This window comes from Polyodon spathula, chromosome 13 (genome assembly GCF_017654505.1).
Source record: "Polyodon spathula isolate WHYD16114869_AA chromosome 13, ASM1765450v1, whole genome shotgun sequence".
In the NCBI taxonomy this organism is placed as follows: Eukaryota; Metazoa; Chordata; class Actinopteri; order Acipenseriformes; family Polyodontidae; genus Polyodon; species Polyodon spathula.
In genome coordinates, this window is record NC_054546.1 from 40,567,085 (window position 1) to 40,589,237 (window position 22,153).

A 22,153-nucleotide genomic window follows, 5' to 3' on the forward strand; every position below is an offset into this window, starting at 1 on the left:
TAAAATGCATATTGAGGTGGTTAAACATAAATGAAACTAGTCTACCTATTTGTCTTTTGTAGTATATATAATATAGTTCATAGGAACACATTGGCTTTTGCTAATTTTGAAACAAAAACATTTTCACTTGATAAACAAATGTGTAAGGGTTGGGGGGGGGGGGGTCAGGCTGTTGCTAGGTTACGTTGAACCAACAGTTTACTTAACCTTATTTCATTTGCAGTGTTGTTTACTTAGCTCTAGCAAAAACAGATGACTGGCGTGACAAGGAGCATTAGGCAAATTCAAATTAGAATCACGTAATGATTTACATGCAAATGAATCTGTAAAAATTTCCTCTGTACGCAGGTACCGCAAATCATCTTTGTGCCTTGTCTCTAATAATGATAAAGTAGCATACATTAACATGTTAAAACTCGTTTGACAGACAAATGATAGATGATCACATTTTCATGTGGCAGAGCACCGCTATGGTAAATATTAGTTGCTGAACTTGCACGATTCAGCATTATGCGCCGAATCGCCTTTTCATGCTGTTAGCTTATAGTCTGCTATGCATGCAGATATGTCGTTTATGTACCCATATTAATGAATAAGGATGTGGATGTTGTTTTGTTAGAAGTTTTAGGCTTAGTGAACATGTGTATTCTTATTTCGGTTGCTAACATACCGGGACTAATTCAGCACTTTATTATATTTTATAAAATGTGCTATAAACTAGTAGTATTTTTGGTAGACAGTAAGCGCAACGTGAAAGTAGAATTGTACAAAACTTTTTTTAAAAATTATGTCTTAATTTATTAGCATGTTCAGTCAAACTCAGTTTTTAATCATTCCTGCTAAGTATAGTGTTTTTAAATAGTTTTCTTGAATGTTAACTATACCGGATAGAACGGCAAATCGCTCTTTTAAATAAATAAATAAATAAATATGTAATTTAATTTAAAATCTATGTCGTTCCTGTCGTAACATTTGTTTAAAATTACATCTTTATTTAAAGCAGCCACAGTTCAACATGTTACGTGTTGTTTGAAAGAATCGTGATGAATTATTGTTCCCAAATAAGGAACAATTAGATGAAATGTATGCTGACGCTTTGTAACTAAGGAATTGATGCGTGTGTTCATCTTTTCTGTTCCGAGCAGCAGACCTCGACTAGACCTACGAGGCAGCGTCTGCTGTACCAGGACCGCCTAACCGGTATGTAGCTTATGCTACTTAATATCTTTTGATAAATTAAAACACTGATTGATGGCGTTTCTTTTATGTCATGTAGAACAGTGCTAGTTTTAGGCGATCGAGACCTAGAAGTAAACGGGCGAGGCAATGAATGAACCTGGGGTTTCGTGACATCCTTGCTGCAGCTGGTTGTAGGAAAGTCCGATGGAGAGCAGGCCAAGCATAAACGAATGATGCAGTTATGCGAACGGGCTCCTTTTAACTGGCATTTTCTAATTTAGTTTATTTAAGTGACTAGTGTATTTTTTATTTTTATTTTTTGAAAGTGTAACTGCAGTTTGTTTTTGTTTTGTTTTTTTTCTCGTTATTGTTATTACGTGCCCCTCAATGTCTCCTTGTACAAACATGAGAGTGGCATATTGCTAATCGCGCTGTAATTCAGCAATACGAACCCCTATTAGTTTGTGTTATCATTTCCATGAGACCGCATTTACCTTTACGCGTACTGTACTGTACAGTACTGTTCCATGCATTGTGCGTAGTCGAGCTCAGCCCTTCGCTCTGCTTGTTTTGTTTTGGCGAATGCAGTATGATAGCTTCCCACGAGTCTTATATACAATTCAACACTCATATGTAACACACCTTATGTGGGCTTTTTTTTCTGGATTGAAACAAAAATTGGTGCAGTATAACTATTTTATTTAATAAGGAAAATTGAGTCATGATTCAGAGGTGTGCAATTCATAACGCCCAACGTTAGTTTTGCCGTTATACTTTGACAAATTATAAATTTAAATGTCGAAATAATTAAATGTCAACAAATACATGAATAAATAAGTACATTTCTAAATAAATACATAATTAAATAAATATATAGACATTTATTTATGTATTTCGATAGTTATGCATTCATTCATTCATTCATTCATTTATTTCGATACGTATTTATTTATTTTTCATTTTGATATATCCTGCGTAAACTACGGCCTGCCAGTAGTGCGAATGGTTTGTGCCTGTATTGCCATGTGTCTTTTAAGGCTGCGTGGTTTATTATTTAAAGTGGTACTTCATCATAACTTGCCGTTATCCGTGAAACTAACTAAGGCAGCTTCTGCTGAAGGTACACAAATGTACGGTAACTGATAACATTGAAATTAATTATTAGGGAAAGCTGTAGTTTAAACCGTGTCACAGAGTCTGTTAAACTTTGTGTATAGGATAAAAAAGCCAAGATAAATAAAAAAAAACAAAAAAAAAACAAAGAAAAAGCAGTGTGAACCTAGTGCCAGTATAATGCAACCATTGCAACTTTATATTAACTCTCATGAAGCAAAAAAGGTTATTAATCACTAGTAAATAAAAACAAAATCCTACAAGTTATTTTCTACTTGTTTGCATGCTGTGCTGTTCTGGGTTTGTAGCATTGTGTCCCTTGGATTAGAAGTTGTTTTGTTTTTTTCAAAAATCAACAGCGACTCCTCTACAAAGGCAAGGTGCTGGCAGGTAGGCGGCACAGCTCTTGGTCACAAAGCATGCATGTTATTGTACATATTTTATTTAACAGTAACACGTACAAACAGTGTTTTAAGACGTTTATTGTCTTTGAGTTGCATATCTAACTGGATTCTTTAATCTCCCCTCTCTCCTCTCTCACCCTCCCCCTCTCTCAGATGAGCACAGCCAGTCCCATCAGGCCCAATTTGAAACTGAACTTAGTTGTGACACCCCCAAAAGAGAAAGTGTTTCCCGAGCAAGAACACCACTCGCCTCACCCCACCTCACATCCCGTCGTCTCACTCTGGGTGAGTGTGGCATAGCCAGCGCTGCTTTTCAGAACAAACACTGCAGCCCCACCAACACAGTGAGAGTGCTGGAACAGCTACATGAAGTAAACTGAACTGAGCACAATAAGCACACTGCTATACACAAACAATACACACTGTGACACACACATGCGTACACAGTGATGATCCCTCCTCTCTTCAGTGGCATAGAACTCTGCAATTGTGCAATAAGATCCACAATTCTCAATCTGTCTGTGCAATCTGAAAAGGGAAGTTAATCTCTTATGCAAGGTTAGCCTACTAGATTGTCACAAGGAGCCTGTTTGTGCAGTGGGCTAATTCACTAGCATTCTGTTCTGTTTATCTGGGAGTACTGGGTTCAAATCCACTTTTTCCTTTATTTTCAAAGACTTGGTTAATTTACCTTATAGCCAATGAAAAAGCCAGTTCTGCCATGGAAGTGAGGTGGCACAGAGGGCTAATTTACCAGCATGCTGTGCTCTATGTCTTGGAGTACTGGGTTTAAAACTCGCTGATTCCTTCTTTTGTTTTTAAAGAATTGAAATATGTCCTATATAGACAATAAAAAAATAAGTTTCCTTGAAGTGAGATGGCACAGTGGGGTTATTAGTGAATTAGTGTACTCTGCCACCTCACTTCCATGGAAAAGCTTGCATTGTTTATTAAATATAAGGTAAATTAAGGAGGGTTTCATTTGATGATGCAAGATAGTTTCATTATTAGTACTCTCGCCTTTCTGACGTGTGTGTATTCCTGTATCATGACACGTCTTTGAGAATTAAGGTGTAGTTTCAGTGTGTAATACTCATCCCCCTCACTGTCTGTGTGTTATTGTCCCTTGACTGGTCTGTGAACGATGAGGTGAGGTGTCAACAGTCTGGTCTCTGAGAGGCTCAGTACTGATTTTGTTACAGAACATTAGAAAAAGAGAACGTATGCATAAGTTTCCACTAGCAGAAGCATCCTCTGGGCTAGGGCACTATTGTTACATGCACATTCTGAAATTGAATAAGTGACAGTGTGTCCTTTTTTCGGGACAGTTCTTAAACAATATTTTTTACTCTCTTTTAAATTTGCACGTGACAGAGAACCATGACTGCTCTAAGGCAAAGAAAAGGGAGCAAGGGTAAAGAAGGCAGCCAGGAGCACCAGAAGCCAGAGACCACGCTGGAAACCAAACCTAGGATTCCAGCTGGTGAGAATGTATTGTCAGTTTTAAATGTAGTAGACCCTGATAGATGTGACCCAGCCTCCTGAAATCAGATAGATACAGCCACCTGGTATCAGATAGTCTGTAGCAGATGAAAATTACATCACATCTTCAGGAATACCAAGATATTCAGTGAGAAAGTAGTCTAAGTGAAATTCAACAAAATCCCCATCCCAGCTGTACTGCTTCACTAGAAAAAGGAGAACATTTAGGGGCACCATTCCACTTGTGAGATGTCCTGCTCATTAAAATGTTTAGTATATTTTTAAAGAGGAGATGATTATTTATTCAAAGATACCAGGTTATTTAGTAAGTAAGGGGTCTGAGTGAGGAAAAATGGGTAATACAGTCCACCCCTAGTGTTGCTGTAAATCATTGATTTAACTCTGTTGCGTCAGAAAAGAACATAAAGTTGTAAGCCTAACATTTGTAATTTGTACAGGCGGTGTGCTGTGGAATGTCTTATGGTCAGTTGTTGGCGGACTAGTAGCAGTGTCCCTTGGTCTTCTAACTTGCATTTATGTAGCAACTTTACATGAGAATGACCTGTGGTTTTCCAATATCAAGGTAAGAGTTTGAATTGTTTACTATTGTTGGCTTTTTTATTAAAAGGGCGATTAACACCAATACAAGTTATGTTGGAGGGGAACAGGTCTTCCTAACTGAAGAAGTTGAAGGATGCCCTGTTCCCTGTTCCTCTGAATGTTCTCTTTTTTTTTTCCCCCCACAACAGCAGTGAGAATTGGATAAGTGACTTTATAATCATATTGTACAATTGCTATCGAATCACAGGATTTTTGTTAGCTTCCAAATTCGGCATACTCTTTGCCTCTCATTTTTATGCATAAACCATGTTTTATTTATCCCAAGAAAGCCAACGGCTGTTCTTATTTATTATCACTCAGGTCGGTTATTATGTTTGACTGGGACACCAAACATTTCAGTATGTGGATTGTAGCGATTTACTGTCTGTAAAACATCAGATGGCTTTGTGCACCACATTAGCTTGTACTCATAGCTTTATTGCTAAAATAATTTCACATCAGTAAGAGCCTTTTTATCCTAATGGTGAAAAATGGTAAATATATACAGCTATAGAATTTTTTTTTTTTTCCTGTGCCCTTGAATTGTGTATCCTAGCTAGTTTGGAGTCAAAAAAGCACTTCACATGGATACAGTTAAATATTCAGCACATGTCATCCTCCCTCCCTAGTGGCTGTCTCATAAACTTTTAGTTTGGTTGGATGCAGCTGTTGCCTGGCCCACAAAACATGTCTGTGACATTTATAGGCCCTCGCTGTTTTATAGGACTTAGGAAAGTAATTCCAGCATTTAAAAAACAGTGCAAAATTTGTGTCTTCGGATCGGTAATTTTTTCCATATACTGTACTTTCCAGTATGATGATCACAACAGTCTTTGTAAGTTTTCTACCTACAGGCAACAAGGGAGTTCAGTCTCATCTAGACTGGATATTAAGAGTTTTAAGAGATGGCTTTGTTATAGAACATTTCTTTTTTCCAACAGTCTTACAGTACAAATAGTGCGAAACAGATTTGTGCAAACTACAATTTCTGGACAGTTTTGGAATTCCCGTTGGCATGTTTAGATGAAAAGTAATAATTTTAGCAGATGCGTTTCCATTTGGAATATCTCATAGTATCACACTTGAGAAGGTATTGACCAATAATCTTTTAGTTTCATGTGGAAGTGAATGTATTTTAGTAACCGTACGGCACCATATGAAGTCAGCAGTGTTTTATTATTGCTCTCTGATTGATTTATTACAGTGCATGTGCTAAGTCTTAGAATAGGCCAATAGGAAATCACTGGACGAGAAAGAACAGAGTTAGAACAACACCGATTGTTACAGGATGACTTCGAGAAGAAGAAAAAATAAACGTCAAACTGATTTTCCACAGTCGCAAGCTAGCGATTCGAGTAATAGAAGGATTGGTAGTTTTAAAAGATTAAACACATTTTCACTGAGACTGTATTTGCTGGCTGCAACAGATCAGAAAACTCTACTGAAAGCCATAGGACTTACATTTGCAATAGGAATCGGAATCCTTCACTCCTGGTGTGTTTGTTCTTTACATGAAAACCTCCTGTGGTTTTCAGACCTAACGGTAAGCAACAAAGAATAATGTTGTCCTTTTTATATGTCTGTGTTTTAGTGGAAAACTTAAGTAGCACAAAAAAGTTTTTAAAAACCTTTGGTCGCCCTTCTTAAATTATGCTTTTGTTTCAGGAAGTTGAGCAGGAAATTTCGTTCCGAACAGAATGTGGTCTTTACTATTCCTACTACAAACAGATGCTGCATGCTCCATCTGTACAAGAAGGTAAACAGCTTCCTGTGCCTGTGTATTGACTGTAAGCAAATAGTTTACTGGTGTTAAAATTATATCTGTTTTAGATGTGTTCTTTGGGGGGGGGGGTGATGAAAAGGTTTAGGCAAATTAATAAAACAAAATATTAAGTCATTTTAGGCTTTACTGTTGCCTAATTATCAACAATTAAGTCTAGATAATTAATCTAGCAACCCCTACACTGTGACCTCAATGATACCTCTAATTATGCTCAGGTGGGACCAATTAAGACCATAGTTGTAATTCAATGGTAGTTATATCTGTTACCCTGATTAAACTATAGTTTAATTAATATTTGTATCAGTTTAATGCCTGAATTCTGTTAAAAGCGGTATCTCTGGGTTGCAATAATAAATAGCAAGCCTTTTGATAAATGCCAGCATTCTGTTATACATCAATATACCAGCGTTGCTGCAAAACAAAAAGATTCCATCTGTGAAATTGTGGCTTTAACAACTCCAAAAACCGTCGGTACTGTACAGTAAATGCCTAGTCTAGTTTTGATTCATTAAAACACCATTATTCTTTTTCATTTCACAGCAGGTCACCAGCTGTTCAGAAAGAATCAATTTGTTTAAGATTCCTTGAAAGTATATGTCATTAAAAGAAAGTAAAGCTACCCCTAAATTTCTGTTGCTGTCTTTTATTTTTTGGTTAGGGTTGTTTGAACTAATCAACGACAATACCACGGAATCCAAAAGAACTATTAACCTTCTCCAGCGAATGAACATCTATCAAGAAGTGTTTCTAGGTGTCCTTTATAGAATCCTTCCTATTCAGGTAGAAATTGACAAAGTAACATAATGTACTGTTTTAATTCTGTATACAGTAATGTTTCTACAATTACAATTTATTTTTAAAGATTATGGCCTGTTGTATTTCGCTAAATTGTGTAAAAAATAAATAAATAAGTACCATAAAACTAAATTCTTACTAGTTCATGTGTTGCAAAGGTGACTGCCTTTTTATACTTAAGCATTATCAATCAAGCAATCTTTATTTTTTAATAGCGCCTTTCACGATAGATTGTTGCAAAGCAATTTACAAGGGTACAAACATTAATAAATATTATAAAAAGTAACAAGAAGCAGCATTATGTTAGGACAGTGTGGTGTGATGTGCTGATATCGCAATGGGGAATTAGATGCTTTTCACCTGCGCTGTGGGGCTTCATAACACAGTACTTACCTACCAACATTGCAGTATACTTTACTTGCACGTAGGATAGGACACATTCTCTGTATATAAAAAATAAATAAATGACAGTATTTCAATGGAAACCATTCTGTTTTTTCATAGACATCCTTGGAGCCTGTGTATTTCTACATCTACACTGTGTTCGGACTCCAGACTGTGTATGTTATTGCGCTCTACGTCACCAGCTGGCTTCTGAGTGGAACCTGGCTGGCAGGAGCTCTCACTGCAGTGTGGTACATTCTGAACAGGTAGATTCACCTGGGAAACCACCCACTTCATTATTACTATGACTGTAAAGCAGTATGTAACCGTTAATGCAGTCTGTAGTCCTTTGAATGCTAACCAACAAAGTTGACCACCGGACACAATATGCCAAGGCTAATCACGATATGAATCAAGAAATATAGATGTATTTCTTACTTATGTCATGTTACATGTGCATCAACATGTGAAATTAACAGAATAAGGGGAAAAACAACAGGCAAGCATATGTTAATAAACTGTAATAATAAACTAACTGACAAACTAAGTTAACAAAACCCCCCTACATATGGTAAAATGCATCAGTGACTCTAACAGTAATTATGAATATGAGAATTCATTTGAACACAATGGTTATTAACACAGCACCCCTACACACGTTAGAAAGTGCAGCAGCGGCTCAAGGTTACTCTCGTGATGATGAGTCAGTTTTGAAAAGGTTGAGTTTGATGATGATAATGAGTTATCAGGTTATAAAACAGTACTGTATCAGTTTTGAATCGGTTAGCAACGAATCACTGTCGGTGCCATAAATGCGATCTTTTAAGTGAAGTTGCTGTTCTGTGTTCTTGTGCAGAATAGATACCACCCGTGTGGAGTTCACCATTCCACTTAGGGAGAACTGGTCCATTCCGTTTTTAGCACTGCAGGTAGCTGCTATTACTTACTACTTAAGGCCACAATTGAAGCCACTGCAGCAGGTAAGCATTGACATAAAATTATGTATAAACTAGTGTAAGTGTACTGAGAGAGTAATGTTTTTTCAAGTGTCTTTGTTTGTTTTTCTGTCTAAATTTGCCAACAAGACAATATTGCTTATTAAATATTTTACATTAATACTGCAACACTAATAAAATACAGTGCCTTATATACACAATAGTGTTGAATATTGCAAATCTTTCCAGTATTACATTTTTATAATGAATACATTTTACTTGAAAAGAAAGAAAACATTTAATTCAAACCTGTTGTCTTTTTTTTTCTTTCAGAAATTGGCCCTTTCATTGATCTTCTTATCAACTCTAACCTTTAGTTTGACCTGGCAGTTTAATCAGTTCATTCTGCTAATGCAAGCTCTTGCCCTCTTTGCACTGGATTGCTTAGAACTGGTTTCAACAGGAAAGGTACCTCTTTAAAATTTCTAGTTTGCTTTCCAAAAAACAAAATAAACCGTTATGCTTTTAATAGTGATGCTGATGCAGTTGTTGAGAGAAATTAGTATGTACAGTACAATGTCTTGGAAAGTGCTCTTGGTATATCATAAACTTTTTTATACACAATTATTTATATATTTTCACATTTGCTAACACTGTTATGCTTGTAGAATACTGGATCCATTACATGGCTTGCTCTTAAGAAATCATTTGGTTTGAAGGCTTGTTGATTAATTGGTTGCTAGAAGATGAAGATTAGAATCGAACACTTCCAGTAGAGTGACATTCCATTTGTTTCACCAGATGGCACTATTGTTCCTACAGTATTTTCAGGCTGGCTAAAAATATTATTTATGCTGCTCGTAAATTTTCCATCCTGCGATATATTTATATGGCTGGTTCAACATCTCTACTTTGTAATGCTTAAATGTCAGCATGCTTTTCATTAATGCCATTTTAATAACGCTTCTTTTGGCCCTATAAGGTATAAATATTGAACAGCACGTTTATATTATGACAGCAGGGGTTCTAGAGGAGATATATTAAAAGGATCATAGCAGTTCTGTCTCTTGTTTTAATAACAACATGTAGACACTTTTCAAAGGCGTGTCTTTGTATTTTCTGTGTGTGTATCTTACAGGCGTGTTGTGTGTTTACCTGCAGGTGACTTGTTTGTACCTGGTTCAGGTGAGCAGCCTGCTGCTGGTCTGGTTACTGCAATTCTTCAACCCCATGATCCTGGGGTCATTAGCACTAAGCTTCATTGTAGCTGCTCTTACAGTAAACTTCTTCCAGGTAAGTGTTGGCCATGAGTGTTAAGTTAATGGGTCGGTGTTTCTATTTGAGTCTGATTAAAAGCGACCTGAATTTGGACAGTAGAGAACATCGTAAATACTGGACTCAGAACAGTTTAGATCTTTGTAGGCAAGTCTGCATAGCATCTGCACTGTTTTTAGTGGTGCACTATAAACACTAAATTCACAAAGCTATAAGCTAAGGACTGTGCAGGACAGAACATATTTCTCTTGCTAGGATGCTCTTGCAGTGGAGAAGGAGCCCTGGGCTGCTGCAACACCTCGTCTCTCAGAAGGGTTCAGAATCTTAAGAAGCTCAAATGTTCTTCAAATGCTGCTTTATGTGCATTATTGGTACTGTTATTTATTGTGTTTTTCCGATACTCTGTGATGCAGGAGTACACATTTACTCCATTATTTGTTCTGTTTTGTTTAGAAAAACTTGAGATCAGGGTGCTTCGTTACCAGGATTGGCAAACTGTTCCTCCATTTGATTTTTGTCATCAGTCTAACTGTTATTCTGAACTATTTAACAAAGGTACAGTAAGATGCATTCACGATTACAAATTGTGTTTGTTAAAATAAATTTAATAGAAATACACTTTTGTTTTTAAAGTGTTTATTCCAGTTAAAGCATTAAATATTTTTGTTTTGTTACTTTTTAATTTAATTTACAGAAAGCACTGCAGCTCAAATCGGATGAACACATTTATAAATTCATAAAGGCGAAGTTTGGGCTTGGATCAACAAGGTGAGAAGATTTTCTTTTTAATACTTGTTTAGATCTGGAACTGAGGCTCCTTGCTGTTCATACATTGTAAAGCACATTTTACCAGCCTGCATGTTGTTACTGTTTATATGGCCATGCATGCGCACCAGTAATTTCAGGAGCTGTTATGTATTCAGTAGTTTCATGTTTTTTGGTTGTCCCTAATCCCTATACATCTTTTATGGTTTTCTTCAACAGAGATTTTGATGCCAACCTATACCTTTGTGAGGAAGCCTTTGGGTTGCTGCCCTTTGACACATTTGAGCGACTCTCAGACTCTTTAGTCTTATACCCTTACATATGGGCCGTCTCCATGGTGACGATCATAGCAACAGTTGCAGCTGTACGGAATCTCAGGTAATTGCAACCAGTATTCTTTATTATTTTCTGTCATAACGTCAGAGCCTCATGAAACTTGTGGTTAGCTAAATACTATCTCTCATTGTTATGTAATGCTAAAATGTGTTTGTTGCTTTGAGAGGGCGTGGTCTTGAAAGGCGCTATATTAAAGTGCAATGTTTTTCTTTTCTTTGTCTTTAATGCACCTGCGCACTGCCAGGGGATGAGAGCCCTGAGGATGTATTGTACACTTTAAAACCCTGGAACAGTTGCCGAAGTACAGGACAAAATTAGGATACAATGTGCAAACATCACATTGACACACTGCGAACTGGTATAAATTATACCAAGTGACAGGCCAATAGAGGAGCTCAATTCTAACGTTCTGTAATAATATTGTATTTCCATATGCTGCATTCATAATTCACCATGGATATGTAGACACATACATTCATCTACAAACTGCTTTTTTTAATGCCTTTGACCTTAAGTGTTAGGAAACATTAATGTTCTGTCTTTCTCATGTTGCAGTGATTCCACAAACACTCAGCTACCTAATGGAAAGGAAGAAGAAACATTATTTGTAAGGCCAGACGTGGCCTATAATCTTTCACACACGGTGGTTTTTGGACTGTTATCCTATAGTACCATGAGGTACTTTTTTTTCTTACTTTAGAAAAATTGCACAGAAAATATACAGTTCCTTTTCGTCAAAGTTTCCGTATTTGATCTGACGCTGGTTTTTAATATTCCTACAGAATGAAATACTTGTGGGCTGGCCACATGTGTGCTTTTGCTGCGTATGGGATCTGTAGCGATGAAGTGTGGAGACCGTTTCTTAAAGTGATTCGCCTTCACACAACAGCCAGGGTAAAGAACTCTGTTTGGATAAAACTGTATTTAAAAAAAAATAAATGCTGAATGCTGATATTAAACTATTCTTGGAAAGGCTTAACAGCTACTGTCCTCTCTCTCTCTCTCTAATGTGTTCATGTATTTCCTGAAGCATTAAGAGCTTAAAAAAAAGCTAAACTAATACTACAGGCTTAACAAAATAATAGGAGTGTTGCAAGTTTATGACTTTATTGAAGCTAGCAGTAATTTGGTGGGTGTTTGGTAGTTATCTCTTACTTCAGTTTAATCCTGGCATGCCTTTAAATAAAATGAGTTGTAGTGATGTCATCCCTGGCCCTGTTAAGATGTGTCTATGTAAACTGTGCAACAACCACATTAAAAAAAATAAATAAATAAATCACTTTCTTTGTTAGCCGTTAGTTCTGTTTTTAATGAGACTTTGTGACTGAAAAGTTGTCAAAAGCCTCCACTAGACAGCAATATAGTAACAACTAACAAAACCAGTAAGAGCTGTTGTTTATTTTTTCTTAAAAATGAGAACATTGCTGTGCAGTATTATTCTCTTTACTTAGTGCCATTGTCTTCATTTTAGAACAGGCTACTTTATAATTTTTTGGAGCATTCTTAACTGTTATTTTAAGTTTCTCTTCAACTATGTGATAACTTTTGCAGTTAACAAAATTAGAGCAAGATAAGTCTAAATGTAATGTATCAAATCACACAAATATAGATTTTTTTTTTTCAAATAAATTAATTTGGTACTCAATATTTAACACGATGGAAAGCAAGACTAGTGTGTATAATTAATTATTTTTAAATCTTTTCCAGGAAAGGCTAATTATATATACTGTACCTGTTCTGCTCCTTGGTTTCCTTTACTACAAGGTGAGGAATGTCAGTACCACTAATATATACAGTGCCTCTCATGCAATATATTATATATATTCCATGAGACCTTGCATCAGACTAAAAAATAATTTGTATTATGCTTTTGTATTTATTTAGTTCTCGCCCAAACTCCTGGAAGAAATGTCAGAACTCCGAGAATTCTATGACCCAGATACAGTGGATCTTATGAACTGGATTAGGTAAAGCTTATTTTAATCTTTTTAACAGAATACATTCGTTTTGCCCCTTTTAAAGATCCAATTATGTGGTAAGTGACAGTACATGAATAAGATATCTAGGCTTGGAATTGGCCCAGTGTTGGGCATTGGTTCAGCCTCAAGTGGAATAATGCCTAAATAAGATAAGACTTATGCTACTTAAGATTTACAAGGACTGGGCAAATGTATTTTCTGTTTTTAAGACACTGAAGAAACTAGGGCATCTAGACTTTGTGATCACAAGAGGCTTTTGCAGAAAACTGCAGTATTCCTGTGAAGGATTAACAGTGTCAAATTACATTCATTTCGTTAGATATGACAAGCTGTATAACACAATTCATTCTTACCCGTTAGTAATTAAATCTTGATGAAAGAGTTCAGCGTGGATAGTGTTGCCGACAACCCGCGGCTTTGAAAGCGTTTGATATGACGGAAATCCATTACAACACCTGTCTGGCTGTTGTCTGACTGCGTTACAAAGCCGTGTAGTCATTTCAAAAGAGCACTGGTCAACCAGACACATGTCTGATCCTGACAAGTGTTGTTGTAATAATAGTTTTGCTTCTAAACTGTGAAGTTCAGTTAAATGTGTGCTTTATTATGTTTATTATTTTTGTAATTATTATTATTTTGTACTGCAATCTGAATTTTAAAATTGAGAAAATCCTGGCTGCTTCAGTATTACACAGTGAGACCGTAGGGATATTCAGTGATTAGTTTTTATCTTGTTTAACTTTTTCAATTACTTCTACACTCAAAACTTAGAGAGAGAGCGAGAGAGAGAAAAAGAGAGAGAGAGAGATTACCACTGATCATTGCAACCTGATTTCAATATCACACTGCTCATTTCAAGACCCTGTTGTGCTCAATCAGGCTCCTAGAGGCCTTGTGCAGTATTTATAATTTTTCTTTTTTATGCTTTGAAATTCAAAGTTATTAGTCACATCTAATCAAAATTCACATATCATTGGGGATTGATGGGACAGCAGCTACCTGTGCTGTGCTCTCTCCATGAGTCATTTTGGATTGAAGTGCTATTGACCCAGTTTCATGAATAATGCTTATAATCCCAAGGCTGGTAACACTGCCTGGCTGATGTGCGATAGTGTTGTTTAGCTGAAGACAATATATGTTGCTCTGTAAATGTATGTATTAAATACATCTCTTTATTTGTATCTTTAGTCAGGAGAGCAGAGATACTTTTAACTGTCAGAGAGTCCACAGCTAAACACCCCTGAAGCATAGCACAGTGATTCACTTTGTGAAAATTGCAATCAATTTTCCGTTACTATTCCATCAGGTTGATTTTCATGGTTCAGGATGGAAGCTGAACAAATCAGTGCTGCATTAACTGGAGCCATCTAAAATGAAATCAGTGCCCAAAAATTAATGTAGCATTTTTTTTTATTTTTTTTTTCACTTCTGCGGCTTAGTTACACGGTGTGCTTTGCATGCAGAGTAGCAATTGACGTTTCAAACGCGTGGCACAGAACTAAGTTAGCAGAGCTCTCTGTGCATTTGGAGGTTGTGGGTTAGATCCCCAGGCAGACTTAATTTTTCCTATGTGTACACCAAAAGTTATCGGAGAAAGACGGCCTGTATCTAAAGAAATACCTAGTTGGCAGAGAACTGCCTGGGGACCTCGGTGAGCTGTTTGATCCCATAGCTGCAGCCACAGTGGAGACTGGGTGAGATTAAACGTATAGAGGCATGGTGACAGTATTAAAGTTCACTGAAGTCAATTTTACTTGGCAGTTGATCTGAATTTCTGGGGATGCTGCAGTCTGTGTCTGTAATGTATAGTCTGCAGTAGTCTTCTATGTTTTTACTGTGTGGAAATGGCTGACAAAGTTGGAGTTTTACTTGACTAATTGGTTAAAAAAACCATGACCTCACCAATTTATTATGCTCTTAACTTTAAAAAAAGAAATTAATATGTCTGTTTGAAAAGATACCATGTTCCTTACATTCTGTTTGAAAAGATACCATGTTCCTTACATTGTGGTTGCAAAAAGGAAAGTGTGGCTGTTGCCTCCCTGTCTTCATTTGCTTTTCTAAACATAACCTTTAAAAAACATTCTGGATATCTTTTTCTTCTATCAGCAACCCTGTACTGTTTCCCTCTTAAAGGTTGTTGTTAAGACAGAAGTGGGGGTAGATTATGTTTATAATTGAGCATGCTTAAAATTCAAAGATAGAGCACAGCAAACAGACAGAAAGTTTAAGAATCAAAAAGTGTAGTTAACATATTTATTGGTGAAACACAATTCAAAGCTGCTGCAGTATGTCCTCTGTTTTGTCATTTCAAATCTTTTCACAAAACAAACGTTATACTTTAAATCTGCAGTGTGCAGTACCAAAGCACATAATGAAAAACCATGTAGGTGAAAAACTGTAGAATAAGTCGCTACATTTAAAAAAATATATAAACACGTGAAATTCAGTCCACTAAGATAAAGGGCTTTACATAATCTCTTAAGTAAGAAATTTCCGTTACCATTGTGAAAAAACAACACAAAATAATAAATTAAAAGTAGCACTATAGCATTTAAATGTTCAATACAAGAAAAAATGAGTGAGTTACAAGCTATTGCAGTGTCTTAACCTAATAAATAAATATTGTAGCGTAACAGGAAACCGTACCTTCATCATTAATGCATAAAGCTATAAAGCTGTGTGGGGGGGGGGGGGGGGGTAAAGGGGTCAATGTTTCAATCAGGGTCATTGATTCGGCAGAATCCGGTTATATAAGGACAGGTGTACACCCTGTGTATAAAAACATCTGTGCATAATAAAGCTGTAATTCTATCAAGGGTTTATGGTGACATGAATCACAAGAGCAAGTCATTTATCAATGTCACAAGAATAACATGCTTGTATGTACAAGATAAGTGTATATTATTTTCTTGTAGTACATGGTGGTGTAACAAACAGAAATTGTATATTTTTAAACAAAAGTGTTTAGAATAACATAGAAAAACAGCTTGAATAATTTTTTTTTTTTTTTTTTTAACAGCTATTTTTAAGCTTCAGTGCTTCTGAAGACCATCAGTCGATTCGGCATTTAGATTTCGGTAACTGTGGCTATAATGGCAGTAGCATCGCTACAAACCACAATTGCATTTTGTATGTAGAAGTGCTAAAAGAAACAAACTAAATATTCATTCAATTGTTTACCACAGCATGGCAGTTACTGTATGCCTGATATTGGCTGTTGAAAATCTGTACAAGGCCACAGAATAAAAAAAGTAATCTCGAGGTTTTGTTGGAGAAAATTATACTGGCATCAACAGTGGACTTCTAGGCAGATGCAGATTCAATCTAGAGTGTATATGAATTATTGAGCATCCAGTTTTTAATGCCAGAAATGTGTGATGAAGCCAAGCAGTGGAAACTGTGTGGGCCAGTTGCCATGGCTTTACATCTGTGTCATTAAGATGTAATCTAACAGAAATGAGTGACAGGATCCTGATGTGTAGAAAGAACAAACGATATTCTAATAAATTGGATATTTTCAATAGTTTTTGTTTTCCTTTTTTATTGTCTTCTACGGCCCTTAAACATTTGCTGTAGAGTGTAATCAAAGCGGTAAACCAAGAAGGATTCATTCTAATTTTCAGTTTTAATTATTGAGTGGAAAGAACATTTAAAAATATATGAATATGTGATGCATGAATTTACAGCCAGAAACCTCAATGCTGTCTTTGTGCCTGAGAACACACACACACACACACGCAGTCATGCCATAACAACGAACACCGCACCACGAGCATTTCTGCTTTGTGAGTAATTTTAATTCCAGTGATTTAAATTGTACACTAAAGCTCTGGTCAGCCTCATCTCCAACCACAGAATTAATTAAAGGCTGTTCCAAGTAAGAAGACGATTCTGTACTTCAAGATAGTCATTTGGGGGAAAAACGTGACCCAGGATAAATCCAGTGCTTTTAAAGAAGGAAAAGGTTACCTGCAGGCAATTGTAAAAAGCATCCCATGGCAGGGGGGTTAGGATAAGCAGTATTTTCAAAGGAGATTTTCAGAAAGCACAGAAAATTGCATGTGGGATAACATAGTGCAGGGGTGGCCAACCCTAGACCTGGAGAGCCACCATTCTGCAGGTCTTCTGGGTGTCTTTAAATCATCAATGGCCAAAGATCTGGAAAGTGTTGACCTTTTTAAGAAAATAATTGCTTCAACTAAGTAGTTGAGAACTCAGGTGGGGCAAAAACCAGAAGACCCTGTGGCTCTCCAGGACCAGGGTTTGCCACCTCTGCTATAGTGTCTCTTGAAAAGGGTGTTTGGACCAAACCAAAACCCACACGTTCCTCAGTGCTGCAGTGAGTGTGGATTGTTGCTGGGATCATTTTATTTCATTGCGACATCTGAATTTTGTGAAAAAAAAACAAAGAACTACCAATTGGCTCATTGTTCTTTGTCGGGGGGGGGGGGCGACATACAGTACTTCGAATGTCCACCAGCAGGTGGTGATTTAATTCTGTTGACTAATTTAGCTCTATACATCAGCAAATACATGCCCTCATGTTTCCATCAACTCTGTTATTGATTACCTGACGTTTTGTTTTATAGCTGTACAATATAAAAGGCAAATGGTGAAGAGACCGACTGTATAATGTTTAAAACAGATGCTGTTTTTCCCACGCAAATTATTACTTTATATTGCCAGCTGTTTTGTAAGTCTGTTTTTGTTTCGTTTTTTAAGCACAAAAACCTCCAAGAAAGCAGTTTTTGCAGGAAGCATGCAGCTTTTAGCAGGAGTCAAACTGTGTACCGGAAGAGTCTTAACAAATCACCCCCACTATGAGGATAAGAGTTTGAGAGAGCGCACCAGACAGGTAGGCTCCCCAGTGCATTCTGCAGGCTTGTAGATCTTACAGAATGTTAACTGTTGGAACTGAACTAAAAATTTTTGTGTGCAGTGGAACAGAACACATCACCCAGGAGGAAGTAAAGCTGGCATTACATTTTTTGGAATGCATTAGTTCTATGTTTGTTGCTGTGCATATTACACATTTTATTTAATACTGCTAATTTAAAAAAAAAATGCTTCGTTTAGTTAGAACAGTACTGAAGGAGAGCCCTGTCTGCTTGTGTATTTTTATATGAGCAGCTCTCACTGCAAACCGAGTTGAAGCTATTGTATATCACAGCAATGGAGTATGTTTCTGACACACAGGTCTACCAGGTCTATGCTCGCCAGTCCCCTGAAGATGTACACAGTATCTTGCGGTCCTTTGGCACAGACTATGTAATCCTTGAGGACAGTATCTGTTATGAGAGGAGACACAGCCGAGGGTGTCGCTTGCGGGATCTGCTCGATGTAGCAAATGGCCATGTATGTACTACGTGACGGTTTACCTCTGAATGCTTAGGAGTATGTTGTGCTTGCAGTATATCCTGTAAATTATATGAGACTGCCTGTCAACAACTTTCACTTTCAAAAAACTTCTGAGAGATGAGGCATTTAGAAAAACATGTGATGAAGCTAAATTAATGCTGCAGTGTCGCACAATCGTGTTTAGTATTGCACTGGCATATAATTCATTGCTTTACTACATTCTTTACTATTTTTTGCACTACTTTAGCAAAAAGCATGCCTTGTTGGCAGTGCAGTTTGTTTGTATCCATAAAGATAGTTGACGCTGTAGGGACACAAGCTTCCTCCTCCCTTACGACCTAGCCACTGCGTCTCTCTCTGTGGGGTCCTAGTTGTACTTGCACCAGTAGGAGGTTAAAAGGGGAGTGTTTTTAAAAAGGGGCTCTTCGGATAGACTAGCCGAGCTCAGGCTTGAATACATGTACATGTCCTCTTTCTAATATTGCGCCTTTATTTCCCTGCTTATTTTTTAGATTATGGACGGCCCAGGAGAGAACGAGGTTGATTTGACTCCATCCCCACACCCCCGGTTCTGTGATGAAATCAGAACAGATCAGCCTCCGTACACCACATACTTCACCCGTGTATTCACAAATAAAACATTCCACGTTTACAAGCTGAGGAAAGGAAAGAAGAAAACAAAATCAAACTAAAGAGCTTTTAAAGGGTTGTAGTCTTAGGTCCAGATAACCATCAACGTATCTAATGGCTTTCTATTCATGCAGTGCTGAGATAGGGCTTTCGTGACAGATGCACTGTGTATTGAATTCCATATGCTCAATTTACATAAAAATCTTTTGTGAGCAAAGTGTTATAATATCTGACTGATTGGAAAATATTTGTAGAACGGTGTGTCAAAAGGAAGCACGTAAAAAGCATAAACTCAGGATCAACGCCACCAGCATTCTTGTCACGAGTAGAATAATGAATGTTGAAGAAGTACATTCGCTTTTGGATTGCATGCATTTTTTAAAAATCTTGAGACTGCTGTAATTGTAATCTAATTTGATCCATAAATCGTGTTATCCTGTATGCTCAAGAAAACCCCGTACATCCACTTTTAAATCTTTTTTTAGTACCATTTTTTAGTAGAGGTTAAAAAACAAAACAGTATTAAGGTGAAACATGCATGCTTTCTTATAATGCTATTCATGTTGGCCCAGAAATGGAAATTGATTGATTCAGTCATTTCTTTGTTGAAAACAAGCACATCTGCAATACAGAATCGTTTCAAAAGGATGTCCTTGCAAGGGTAAATGTTAGTTGCTGGTCTCCTAGCAGCTGTAAGATTATTAAAGCAATACAAATCTAATTGTAAGATCGACAGGAAATGAACTTTATATTCCTCAGTGGTTTTGTGTTCTTTTGTTTTCTTGTCAGTGAGTTTCAGTGTTCTCCCCATGAAAATGGGAGTTATATATTTAATGCCATTCATCCTAGTTACTACTGGTCTTGCATGAGTATTTGGAGGAATTATTCTTTCTATAAAAATGCTGAAAAAAAGCAACCAAATGTATGGAACATATGGTTTCAGGCTTAAACAAGCCTGAAATATATGCTTTTGATGATGTTAGTGTTACTAATTTTAGACATCAAGGTTCTTCCACTATAACTGTTTTTGCCTCTTAAAACCATAAGACATTCCTTGGTTTGTATGGAGATCGTTCCATAAAATAAGCTTGTTTGTGTTCATCAGTGTATTGGTTTTTTGTTGTGTTTAACAAATAACAGTAACATTGGCACTCATTTCTTTAGTAGTTGATGATATGCAGCATTCAGCTTTTGAATCAATCTTTTACATTATTCCCTGAAAACCAGCTTTTCAGAGCACACACTTTTTGGGCTTCCTTGTAAATGTACATTTTGATTTGGCTGCTCCCTAAGTAGGTATTTATTGCACCCTGTGGCTAGTTAAGCTTCAAGTAGCTTCGGAGTCAGGACACATGACTCAACCTGCAACCCTGAAGTGTGTTCTTCAGGTTAGCATCACATTGATTTCATTTTCTGAATGACATTTGTAGCACTATTAGGCAATAAAGAACCTATTCCATTGTGCCTTAATGTATTGAAATTTCACAAAAGCGTTCACATAAAAAGGTAGAAACATCATTCAATTTTAAACTATATTAACTGGTATTATTCTCTAGCATTGAGTATGTATTATCTCAGTATTCAAAGTTATTACCTGCGTGTGCTGCATACATTATACTCCATAATTTGCACTAGCACTACTAAAGTATTTTAATTGTTACTTTTTTGTAATCTGTATTGTTTCATGTAGACAAATCCCAAGTAAGTGCATCATTGTGCTCGCTCAAAAAGTGCAATGTATGCCTATGTTTGGGATACAGTTTTTTGTAAAAACAAATAATAAAAAAATCCTAATTGATATGTGTTTTGTGTTTTAAATGGAATAATCATCTCTCACTGAGTTACAGGTACATATCTGCCAGTATATTCTATATATTGAATATGTTTGCACTTTTATGCCAAATATCGAGGTAGGTGTCAATAATAATAAGCTTGAGATATAACATCTAGACAGTTTTAATAAAAACAGGTTGGATTTGTTATAAAATAACGTAGGTGCTAAAGAAATGTAAGTGCTCTATACATATGGAAAGCCTGCTTTTACATTGTTGGTGCACATTAACCGTTGGAGAGAAAGTCTGACGAGTGCAAGAAATGATTGTGTTAGTGAGAGAATGACCCTTTTATATGACGTGTGATTGAGGTCAACTAAGTTCCACTCTGTCTCTGCGATTCCCAGTTCACACTGATGAACTCTATATCACGTGTCAGCTGTCCAGTGCAGTGAAGTACATCAAGTTAATAAGCAGGTTACAGAAAGCAGCTGAAGGGGGTGATCTATAGCACCATATAGAACAGTAGTTAGCTGTCAAGAGTTTGAAATAGCCATGCTAGTGGGTGCTCAACATGTCAAAGATTCCAGCTGAGAAATAAAATACCAGAAGACCTAAACTATTGACCAGTCTAATGGGGAACAATGACCACAGAGGCTGGCTTGCTGTCACTTCATATGGGCTTGGACCACGTATTCACATGAAAGTCAACATCTGCATACCTGAGCATTGTTCAAGGAGGAGCATGACGCAGACTACTCACGCCTTCAGTAGCCAGCAACAGCCCCATGTCTCAATTGGGTTGAGTATTTGCAAGGCAAACTGGAACATTGTCCTAAGACTGTGGTGTTATGTGAAAATAATTTGTCATGGCAATGGCAGGCCTTCAGTTGGCATTTATTTGTAAGCAACATTTCACAGCAGCAAGGGAAAAATATAAACTGTTAATAAAATAAAAATAGATTTCCATTTTAATCCTATGGCACAGGACAAACAGATGGATGTTAAGAACCTGTAGAATAACAAGCGATGTGAAATGATGTACCGTAAACAGGGTCTCCTCAAGCACAAGAGTGACCTTGTAATTGTTCAGGAGCGCACATGCTGAACTGTGACGTCTGTGTGTTTTAAACTGCATAAACAGAATTTGACAGCTCACTAGACTCCCCAGCTTGAGGCTGTGCTCTTTAATTAAAACCTGAAGCAGCTCAGGGCTTCAGTAGCTTTCATCGTTGTTACCTTCAAGCACACTTGTTTCTACTTAGCGTTTGCCTTTTTCTGTCTTGGGATATTTTGATTCTGTTATTCTGAGAGTTGATCCTCCTGGAATGGGAGATTTGGCATTTGCATCAATTAAAGC

The 22,153-nt window shown here is 36.9% G+C and overlaps 1 protein-coding gene across 4 annotated transcripts; it reads left to right on the forward strand.

The window, feature by feature from the left end:
• The first annotated feature begins 170 nt into the window (after positions 1–170).
• dpy19l3 (dpy-19 like C-mannosyltransferase 3) lies at positions 171–20,819 on the forward strand. Of its 4 annotated transcripts, XM_041268850.1 has the most exons (22): positions 171–348; positions 1,146–1,200; positions 2,652–2,682; positions 2,850–2,981; positions 4,071–4,179; positions 4,637–4,761; positions 6,444–6,534; positions 7,220–7,341; positions 7,861–8,006; positions 8,597–8,720; positions 9,009–9,143; positions 9,837–9,968; positions 10,404–10,505; positions 10,645–10,718; positions 10,935–11,093; positions 11,607–11,729; positions 11,834–11,945; positions 12,759–12,815; positions 12,936–13,018; positions 17,756–17,888; positions 18,230–18,388; positions 18,904–20,819. In XM_041268850.1, exons 4-22 carry the CDS (start codon positions 2,850–2,852, stop codon positions 19,081–19,083), a joined length of 2,298 nt encoding a protein of 765 aa, XP_041124784.1. In that variant the 5' UTR covers positions 171–348; positions 1,146–1,200; positions 2,652–2,682; the 3' UTR covers positions 19,084–20,819. The 4 variants fall into 4 exon arrangements, with proteins under 4 accessions (XP_041124784.1, XP_041124781.1, XP_041124780.1 ...); XM_041268847.1 differs by lacking the exon at positions 2,652–2,682 and having other exon boundaries at positions 173–348; XM_041268846.1 differs by lacking the exons at positions 171–348; positions 2,652–2,682 and adding an exon at positions 372–473 and having other exon boundaries at positions 2,850–3,040.
• The last annotated feature ends 1,334 nt before the right edge of the window (positions 20,820–22,153 follow it).